An 11,325-nucleotide genomic window follows, 5' to 3' on the forward strand; every position below is an offset into this window, starting at 1 on the left:
AACTGCTTCATGTTGATGACTAGCCTACATTAGCAACAATCCATTATTTAAGTCTGGAGTAAAACCAGTCGTAATCATTTATTGACAATACAGTACTTGAATGAAGATAATCTGCTTCTGTAATCTGGTCTGGACTATAAATGTGGTTTGATTTGATTGACAGCTGCCAGAGCACAGACAACACACACATAGCCTACAGAAAACTGTCATGTCAATTAACCAAACCAAATTCAAGATTACCACTTACTTTCAGGACAGTCAAGAGAGGAGCTGGATGCATGATGAGTTTTGCCAGGACAAAAACGTTATTCTGAATGACCAAAAAACAAACTTTTAATATTATTTACTCCTGTGCTTTTCCCATACTGATATTTATTCATGTGCTTATCAGTCCAGCCTCAGACTGATCAGCTGACAGTAAATTTCTCTTTATTCTTGCTGGACTTAGGTTAGGAACACACTCAATCTCAATTTTTTTTCAATTCTCTGTGTTTTTAATGTACAGTAAGCATGTGACTAATTAAACAGAAAACAGCACCAGAGGAAATGTGCATGTCTGCCGATCTAGCCATCTATTCTGAGCAGTGTGTGTGTATGTGTGTATACTTCTATCTTTATGAGAACAAGGTTTGAGGTTTAGACTTGTTTTTTAGAAATACAGGACATTTAATGGCCTGACAGACTCTCAAATGTTTCAGGTTTAGGACTGTTAGAGGTCATGTTAATGTCACAGAGATAGAAGTACAGGTCTGTGTATGTGTATGTGTGTGTGTGTGTGTGTATAATGCATTATGTGTGTGCAATCATCTTACAACTGCATTTAGGATTAAACCTAAAAGACTCTACTCATTTCATTGAAGAATTTAGCCTAGCCATGGTTAATGATCAATAGTTTGCAGCACTAGAAGCCACACAATATTAGCGCTCACAATTATTACAAATACTTGTCAAAATAAATATCAAAAGATACATGTTCTGTTTGTCTAATGTAAGCACAAATGTACTGATTACATAAAAATTACAGGCATTTTTTTGAAAAAAGCTCAAAATGGGGAAGAAAGAAAGGAGAACTGAGTAAAAATGGAAGAACAAATGTCTGGAGAACATGGACAGGCCTTGTAGGGAAAATAAAGTGTGGAGACGTTTAAATTCCTGTTCACTGTTTCCTTGCTCCGTCATTCCTGTCCATCAGAGCCAGGTGTACAAGTGTGATAACAGTTTTGAAGGCAGATCCTTCAGAGGCAGTTTGCTCTGTCCATTTGTCCTTCAGTTTGCAGATAAACAGTGCAAACAACTGTTCCATGTTTATTATTCCAGCTGGCCTGGGGGCAGGGGAATCTGTCCTCTCTCAGGCCATTGTTCTACCGTCTGATGAGGGAGGCAACCTGTTTCCCTGCAGGAGAGAAGCCCCAGGGGTCCGAGACATAGTGACCAGTAATCCATGTTAGAGAACGGAGGGGCCTATACGGAGTTCAGCCTAGCAGTTGATGGAGGCACAGTCTGCTTTGGCTTTCCCAGCAGAACTGATTATCCTCATGAGGCAGTGTCCGAACTCCTCCAGGATCACCCTCTCCGCTTCAGCCTGAGGCTGGTGAGTCTGTTCCGCTTTTTTGGCCTGTTCCAGCAGACACTCGCACGTCGCCTCGAGCACCTCCTTTGTCACAAACGTGTATGGGAGCCTGCGGGGGAAAAGGAAAACACACCACCATCATTCATGTCATCAGCCACTATGGTCAGTTAGCAGAGGTGGCGACTTGTTGTCACCACATGGCTGGAAGTTACACACTTGTGTCTCACGAAAAAAGAAAAATATCTTTGTTTGACTGGTCAGCCGTCTCTCTTTAGTTAAGAATTAGCTCACTATACTGGAGTTCAGTTAAACAGCAGTAATCTAATAACACCAATCAAAAATAAAGGGTTTGAATGTATGAATTGCATAGGCAAAATTTAACATCTTCTACATCGTAACACCTGGGCCCATCTGGGCAGGTATCTCCAAAACAGTAATTCATATAAAATAAATGTCCACAGGTCAGTAGTACAGGGATTATGCTATTTTAATTATGTGTCAGAAATTTTAAATTGTGAATTGAGTTCACTTCACTTTCCAAAACGTAAACAAACCTGAGCTAAAACATGTTCAATTTACTTGCTGCTGACAGGAACAATTGGATCTGTTATAATAAAACTGGAGGTCATTTCTCCCCCAAAGTGTTACGGTACCTCCCGCTTCCACTGGAAATAACAGGTGTCGTCCTCATGAGCAGGTCTGAGATCTGCGAGGACAGCTTGGTCTTGGCCGCCGTCTGCTGCTGCACTCTCACTTCTGCTGCGTCGGCCAAGTGCATCAGCGTCTTCCTCTCCGGGCTCTCCTCGAAGTTCTTGCAGCCGATGCATTTACAGATGGACGAGCACATGATCTTCGCCTTTGGGACGGAAGGAAATATATATACATGTATGTGCGGATGTAAACAACAGTTGACTTGACCAATACGAGTTGTGAAAGGCAACATAAAGTTGCATTTAACAGCTCCTGTGAACAGCATAATAAGAGGGACACCCACCTCGTAGCACTCGCAGTAGTTCTTCAGGCAGCCTGAGCGTTTGCAGTTGCAGCCTTTGCTGTGTCGACGGTCTGACTCTCCCTCTTTACCTTTACCAATTTTGGGTTTGAAGGCTTCTGGATTTCGGTCGAGACACGTCTGTGAAAACACATTTTCACCTTCATTCATATGTTTCACACAAAGCTACTCCAATCAAATAACTCCTTTTTCTGTTTGTTTTTTACCTTTATAGCTTTGAGACGCTCCGTTTCATGTTCCAGGTTATTGAAGCAGTTATTGCAGTTACAGTTATTACAGAACTCTCCATTTGCAAAACAGTCGCAGTATCTAGAGGCGGAGAAACAGAGACAGTGAGTTAATATCATCCTGAAGATCATGTACAAGATTATTCCTTAAAGTGTTGGGAATTATTAATTAGTTTTTTAGATTAGGGAAATATTTTGGTCTCTAAAAAGTTAGATTATTTTCCCCCAGATGCACATCTCATCTTGATCCAGGCATATATTTGTTTGTTTATCCCATTAGCTGATAACATCAGCTATTCCAGGTGATCCAGGCATATATGAGTAAGATAAGATCAATTTCATATCCATTAACTAATTGTTTCAGCTTTAGAAATTAGAAATGCTAATTAAGAGATCAGGTACAACATATCATCTTAGTGACCATCATACTTACAGTTTCAAACACTGTGACTTGGTGCAGTTGCACGGTTTTCTTGGTCTTGAGGTCGTTTCTGCTGTTGACAAGCTGTAAGCCCATGAAAAATATTGTCACAATTAGATTCGTTGATTAGTTTTGATCTTTAAATACTGTAAATTATTTATGGTTAAGCCACCATAATGCACCAAATGTAGTCATTCTTTAGAATATCAATCTTGTATAATTATATTTACAATTTCTCAAATACAGCCTAAACTTGATCAGGCCACATATTTTAGCAAGGTGTGTTAAGGTTTTGCAAAATACACCATCAATGTAAATTAAAACTAGTCCTGTAATCATCATCTAGTTGGTCTGTCCAGACAATAATACATAAGAAAACAAACAACAAATAATCTCCTCGTACCCATTGAGCGGCAGTCTGGCCTGAGTCTGGATACCAGTCGGTGCAGCGAAACCAGAGCTGCTGGCGAGGGTCACAAAGGGTGACTGCTGGAGCTACAGGAGAGCAGAGAGCAACACACGATCAACAACACGTGAACCCCGTATCTTAGAAGTAGAAGTGTCTGTAAAAGAACACCGCTCACCTGTGTTACGTATTGCGCCGGCACGACCGCGTAACCCACGTTCCCGCCTCCGGGAGCTGGTGCCAGGACGGTGCCTGGAGGGAGGTTGGTGAAGTTGGGCTGGATCTGGGGCAGCGGCGTTGCGGGCATGATCAGGCGTTGCTGGGTCTGAGTGGTGGTGACGACTTGTGCTGCTGATGTCAAGGGCTTGGGCGCCACCTGCAGAGAAGACACTCCAGGAATTAGGCTTTTCATTCAAAGAACAGGGTAAATACAGGAATCTTGAAGTTAATTTTTAATACCTTTTTAAGACTTTTTCAAGACCTTCTCAATATTTTTCAATACCTCACCGCCACTTCAAGCTGTAACCGTTTACATCAGTGACACTTTTAACTTAACAGTTTTAGTTTGTGATAAAGACTATATAGACCACTATGATACAATGGAATTCAAAATAGGCTAGGATAATAAATCAAAGGCAAAAAAAACAAAAAAACATCACTCCACTCTCAAAAAACAAAAACAACAATCTTCTTTTCTTTTTCATGTACCGGTTCATCTTTGTTTTTTAATAAAATGAATAAATTCACACACTTTTGCAATGTTTTTTAGGACTCAAACTCTTGGACAGCTAATTCAGAAGAAATACCTTCAAAAATTTAAGACTATATTAAGTCGTTAAAAGACTTTTTAATACCTTTTAAGGGTCTTAATTTTCCCAAAATTGATTTATCACCTTTTAAAACTTTTCAAGACGCCACAGATACCATATAGAAAGCTCTGCATGAACAAACACTGGAAGTAGAGAAAAAACCAAACAGATACCTGCTTTATGGTCTGTGCTGGGACGATCGGGACCGACATCCTCACTGCTCCCGTACTGACCACCATAGGTTTAGCTGTGGGATGTTCATCATAATAAGTTGCCACAAAGAAGCTTTCACATCTTTGCTAAACAATAAGTGTCATGTTGGTTTGTCGACGGATAAACTCAGGAATGGTCTGTTCATTCATAGGTCACCTGTCTGTATGGAGCTGGTGCTGGGCCCACTGGGCTGGCCCGTGCTGCTCGCCGTGGTCGCCGTGACGAGGCGGACGTAGTGAAACCTGCTTCCTGGCACCTGAATCTGTTGCACGTTTGGCTGCGTGGCCAGAGGGATGATGGTCTTGAACTGGGACCCAGCGACGCCTCCCACAGCCACAGACTGCCCTGGTTTAAGATTCTGAAAAGGTTCAGATGATAAAAAGAGAGAAAACCTTCAAAACACTTTTACCTCCCACTGTTCTCATGTAGGCAAACAGCTCAGTCAGAGGCCCGACAATATTCAGTTGGAAAACAAGAGAAAAGCTCCAACTGGCAGGAACAGTGAACAAATATTTTTCTTACAAAGTGACTAAAAAGAACAACAACTGGTGTTTCAGCAAACACTAACCAATAGAAAATCAACCTGCAAATGTTTATTCTCTGTTTAAAGCTTCTCAGTTTTGTGGATTCGCTGTGGATGCCCCTAAATTAGACACAGTGCAAGTAAATCTTTTATGTGCAAACAGTAAATGTGCTGTTTGTTTTAATACTCAAAGAATCTGGATTCTGTCATTACTATACAGGTGGCAGGCCAAGGTGTATGAGAATCATGAATGAAAAAGAAATGTGAATATTTTTTCGATTTACAGTGTGCGCCCCTGAATTTTCTGCTTGCAACTAAACAACTATAAAGAACAGCAAAGAAATACATGTGCATGTGCTTCTTCGTTAAACTCCTCTGTTTCCTGCTGACCATTTAACAGTCTTACCTGTGCTGCGGTTTGGCTGGTGACCTTGACTGGGGATGCAGATGTGGACTGCTGGACCGTGAGGATCTGCTGGCCGAGTGCTACATTGACGGGCAGAGCTACTGACTTCTGAGAGGTGTTGGAGGTCGGGGAAGCCACAGACACCACGGTTACCTGTTTCAGACAGAAAGAGTGAAGTATGATGAGTCCAACTATTCACCATCTATCAACAACACAGAAGTTAAATACGCTTTATTAAGACGAGGTGAAACGGTGTGTAACGTTCACCTTGCTGGGACTCTTAAGAGGTGAAATGGCTATCTTTTTCCCAGGGAGGGTCTGTATACTGGCGTTGTGGGGTTCGGACAACGTAATGGTCCTCGGGGGCATCACTGGGGAACTCTGTGTCAGAACCCGTCCTGTGAACACAGAACACAAAATATATGGTGAAACAGGAGGAAAAGCTGGCGTTTCAATACCCGACTACTGTATGGGAATAAAAACATGACAAAAACATGAGTGGTCCTGATAACTGAGCACATTAACCAAAAGTCAATGGTGTCAAACTGTCACAGTCAAATTATTCAAATAAATGTACCAGTGATAACAGGAGGGACTGATGTCTGAGGACTCAGGCCTTTGCTGTTGACAGTTTTTGTGATGATGAACTTGATCGGTGCAGCTGAGGACACTGGCGTTTTCTTAGCAATCTGTGGAGAGAGTCACAAAATATAAAGTCCACACTGGAAACACATTCACAAAATACCATACCAGAATCTAAAATGTGCATTATTATTATTATTTATTTATCTTTTCCCCCCCAACATTGACTTTAAAGGGGAACTATGCAAGTCTGGTCGCTTTTCCGCTGTTTTAACCTCCATGTGCATTTGTTTTTGACGAAGCTGGTGAGAAAGCAATCAATGGAGCGGTGGATAACGTTATATATCATGTACGATGTTACGATGTGTATATTTGTGTAGTCTTAACTAGGGCTGGGGTTTTTTTTTAAATCGATTTTTTCGATTAATATCGATTCATAAAATCCTTAGATCTATCTTCTAATGTAACCATTGCACTGTGGCATTGTTTACTTCTGGAGTGGGTCATGTTAAATAAATGTGCATGAATGTAACTGCTTTTTGGTCAATTTAATGTAAACATATTTTTTTTTAATAATACACCAGGTTAGAGAGTTCCATCTTTGTACAATTTTTAACATTAGTTTTGTAAAAAATCTCTCTCATAACCAAGAAAATTGGTATTAAAACTGCAATATCTCTAAATGAATCAATTGGGACCTCGGAACCAATTCAGTAAATCAGTAGTGATACCCAGCCCTAGTCTTATCTGTCTTAAAAAAAAAGAGATAACAGGTTACGGGGCTCATTTGTGTGAAACTAGAGCTGGGCGACGGGTCAGTAGCTCTGATCTGGCAGGGTTGGTTTTCAGCCAAGAGACGCTACGAGGAAGGCAGAGAGCCTCCGTTCTCCCTCGTAACAAGTTACAAGTCATTCATTTAACCACCACAATTACTCCAAAGCAGTTTAATTAAGGTACAAATGTAGCAAAGCTGCATAGTTCCTCTTTGACTAACCTCTGGGTGATCAGCCAATGCTGGATTTTAGACGCCAGATCTGAACTTAATATTTGAGTGTTGAATATTACCTGTACAGCCTTCAGCTGCTGGGCCTGTAAAGCGGTCAACTGGTTGCTAGCACCGCCCAACACCGGCTTGAGCTCCGACCTCCCACCGATGGTCACCACTTTAAACTGTGGAGTTGGAGACTTGGTGTCTCCTGAGACCTGGGAAACACCAGGCTTGCTGCCCGTGTGGGGCAACTGCAGCACTATGGGCTGCCCCGACTTCCCTATTGCTGTGACCAAGAGTTTTTGTCCTTCCTGCTTGATGACCTGGGGGGGAGTTCCTGCAGACTTAGCTGCCTCTGTGGCCTGAGACGAGGCCACCTTGTTGAGAATGATCTGGTGGTTTGCAGGAGAGATGGTGAACGGGGCCGTTAGCTTCTGTAAGCCGCTCGTGGAGACGGTCGCCGTCACACTGTCTGTAGTTTTGGTGGTGGCTGTGGAAGTAGCCATGGCTGGTTTGAGGGTGAGTAGGGGTGATGGTGAACTGGAAATTGAGACAGGAATCTGACTTCCTGAGCTGATGCTGAGCGTACAGTCCGTGGTCTGAACCCGAGCGGGCTCCGCTGCACCGCCGCCGGTTGAACACAGGTTCGAGTTTTCCGAAGCCGCGGGCGCATCCGTTTCCATCGGCACCGACGTGTCGTCTCCGGGCTCCGACTCCACCGAGGCGGCATCGGGTTGGGACGGAGGGACGTCCTCGATGGCCTCGGTATCCATGATCTCATCAGGGAGGAGGCTGTTGAGCTCTGGCGACACCACATCCATGCTGGCAAACTCTGACTGCTCCGTTAGTCCTGAAAGAACAATGCAATTATTGTTATTACTGCAATTACTTGATGAATTGTATCACCCCTGCTTAGATTAATCATATATATTGTTCTCAGTTTAGTTAAAAATCAACGTTTAAAACTGTGTTATCTCATTATCTTGCTCTTTTTTTTTCAAAAGAGGTTAAATCGAAAGCAACTGGACTTAGTTATTTGTATATATACACATATACAAATATATATATACAAATAACTAAGTCCAGTTGCTTTCGATTTAACCTCCTTTGAAATACTATGACCTGGGCAAATGAGAATATGCACCGGCTTATTATCTTGCTCTGTTGTGCAACTTTCTTTCTTTAAAATACAGTAGGCAAAATAAGCTACGCCTTTTCGGCCATACTTGGCATAGTAATCCAAATTGAATGTATGTATTTTGTTACGTTGAAGGGATCAAAATAAAAAAACTACTTATACTAGTACTACATTAAGTTCAGCTAAATAACCTGGATTCTCTTAAGAAAGTGCACTATTCATGCACATAATACACTCAACAACCACTTTACTGAGTTACATGTGAACAGTTTTTGATGACACTGTTGTAAATATGTAAATTCAACTATATCTTTACAACTGACATCGCCATTACAGGTGGTGTTGTACTGTACTTTTTGTGAGTATAGTGTGGAATATTTAAAAGCCATCTCAGTATAATGTAGACCAGGAATAACACCATCACAAGCTCTGGCCTCAACACCCTGATTGACACTGATAACTGTGTTTATTTTTAAAGGGTAGGACTTCAATTTCATGTCATTTATCAGCGGACATTTGACACCCATAATAATACATCTGCAATCAACTCATGTGGTTAGATAGATATATCTGTCAAACTCCATGTTAAAAACACAAGGTACAATTTAATTAATGCTTCTGTGACAGTGGCCAAAAAAAGCTCAACATTACAGGCACCATAACAGTAAACATGGCAGACAATAATGCATTATTAGACTGCACAGGAGTACCTGATACAGATATATAAAACAATATATTGATTAGTTCACACACAGTTTGTACATTTAATAGCAACTATTTATTAGAATTAAATGTAATCTGCTTTGCAAAAGGCTGTGAAAGAAAGATAAACAAACTAGCTAATGACTTAGCCGTATTCACTGCAACATATGCTTGGTTTGATACCTGCTTTTTTTCAGTAATCACGTCAAATTTTATTCTATAGGGGGTGGGGGTTTGCTGGTGTCACGTGTGACTTCCTCCAGTTATTTTGACAGAAGCTGACAGCTGATGCTTGGTCGCTTATCTAGGCCATACTACCACCACCGATCATCTCAGGCGGTGTCTTTGTTTGTCCTGCTGCTGCTGCTGCTGCTGCTCTCAGTCTGCACTTAACATTAATCCACCGAAACGCACACATATGAACCCTTCCCAGTGAAATACACACACACACACACATGCATGCATATACACTCAACACAGCTACACTGATCACATTGTTTTCATAATGAAAGCGACCACCAGCATACATACATACAGTACATACATACACACACTGTGCTGCCGGGCTGCACTCATTCATGTACAAAAACAATCCAAAACAAAACAAAAAACACACTAAACAGTAGCGTAAAAAGCGAAAAAGCTGTTTGGTTTTGTGTGTGAGTGTCTGTATGTCTGCGTTACTATTTCAGGGCCGGGGTTGGATTTCGAAAGATCCGCCATTTTTACCTCGTCATCAGCTCTGTTAGCTGTTAGCTGCCCCGGCTAACGCTGAGCTACATTATAAAGAAGCAGCAGGCTGCACTGCTGCAGTTTTAGTGTTGTTATTATTATTTGCACCAAGCAGCGACACTTACCCGTAAGAAAAAAAAAAAACTCAGAGCAGTCACATACACGAGAGAAGATTGAAGATTAATAGTTGCCGCTAACAATGAGCTTCTTGTAACTAACAAACTCTGTCTGACAACCTTAAAACAATGCTAACCCTTCAATAATAATTCCTCCTCCCTGTCACTTAACATAACCCACCCTGCTGATAACATTGAACGCAACACTTATTATTATTATTATTATTATTACACATACAGCTTATGCTATGAGAGCCTATGTTTTTTTTTACATTTAGCATTGGCCTAGCCTGTTAGAAATGACATGTATATTATTTTTTTTCTTAGTAAAACGTCGTGCAAGTCCAGTCCAGTGTCTGATCCAGGTGAGATACCAGATATCCGTCAGATCATCAGACACGACGACAACAACTTCGTAGCTGAGTAACACATAGAAATGGCGAAACAACGAAGGTAAATAAGTAACTACTGACTGAATTGAGCTGTTATAATTATTTTTTGACAGCATGCAAACACACAGACACACACACACACCAACCAACGCGAAGCAGTTGTCCCATCAAAACAACTGTCAGTGCTCACAGCTAACTTAGCCTTTTTTTTTTTAACTTTACATTTTGCACTGAACGGGCAGTTCAGTAGTTTAGTTTTGCTACACACCAAACTTTGTCTCAACGCACAGACACTAAAGGTGATCCATTATTACAGTCGCTATCAGAATCAGAATAACATTTATTTGCCAAGTATGTGCACTGCAGAGTAGACATTCAAGTAATTTGACCCACACCTATATAGGCTATATATAAAAAGACATACAGCAACAACTGAGCAATAACACAATACAACACAGAACACATACACAAGTAGGAAATACAATCAACTAAAGTGGTTGGTAGTGCAATACAAACAATAAGTTAATAGAGCAATTAGATAAATAATAAATACTGGATAAATTATATGTATTTATACGGGTTAGGGTTGTGTATATGTGTGTGTTATTTACAGCAGGCCCCTGTGCTCGTCCCTGGCGTCTACCCTTAGCTTCACCATCATCATTATCATCATTATCATCCTGATTATCATCCCCCCTGAGCCTCATGAAGCCCAGGAGCCCAGCGGGCAGGACAACTGTACTACTAGCAAACTTGCTGAGCTGAGCTTTGCTAACCCCCGAAGCTAGCTAGCTACAACATTATTACCTCAACACTTACAACACGTTATCAAAGTGCGTGGCTCGGGCTCACTACGGCCGGATACACCGCGGTGGACTCACGCAGAGAAACAGCGGGTAGTCGAGCTCACCAGAAGTTTTTCTCGCTGGGCGACGTTTCCAGATAAAAAACGAGTAAAAGGAGACGGCGATTGTTCAAAATACCGCGCCGAGCGCCATTCCTCCCTGACATTTCACAGGCCGGCCACGCCCTCCGCGCGCTACGTCACCGCTACGTCACGTTTAAAGGCGCAGAGCAGCTAATAAAAC

General features: G+C 41.6%; 1 protein-coding gene across 1 annotated transcript; it reads right to left on the reverse strand.

Annotated features, from left to right (window-relative positions):
* Positions 1 to 471: 471 nt before the first annotated feature.
* On the reverse strand, positions 472 to 7,978 carry lin54 (lin-54 DREAM MuvB core complex component). Its single transcript, XM_085793091.1, has 13 exons — positions 7,235 to 7,978; positions 6,165 to 6,276; positions 5,855 to 5,985; positions 5,588 to 5,740; positions 4,815 to 5,016; positions 4,619 to 4,692; positions 3,815 to 4,012; positions 3,634 to 3,725; positions 3,243 to 3,314; positions 2,789 to 2,891; positions 2,565 to 2,702; positions 2,224 to 2,426; positions 472 to 1,679 (listed from the first exon to the last, which is right to left on the reverse strand). The coding sequence occupies exons 1-13, from the start codon at positions 7,976 to 7,978 to the stop codon at positions 1,478 to 1,480; spliced, it is 2,424 nt and encodes an 807-aa protein (XP_085649217.1). The 3' UTR covers positions 472 to 1,477.
* Between the last annotated feature and the right edge of the window lie 3,347 nt (positions 7,979 to 11,325).

The sequence above is a fragment of the Trachurus japonicus genome, chromosome 12 (assembly GCF_045865225.1).
Source record: "Trachurus japonicus isolate A0001 chromosome 12, Traja_1.0".
Taxonomy (NCBI): domain Eukaryota; kingdom Metazoa; phylum Chordata; class Actinopteri; order Carangiformes; family Carangidae; genus Trachurus; species Trachurus japonicus.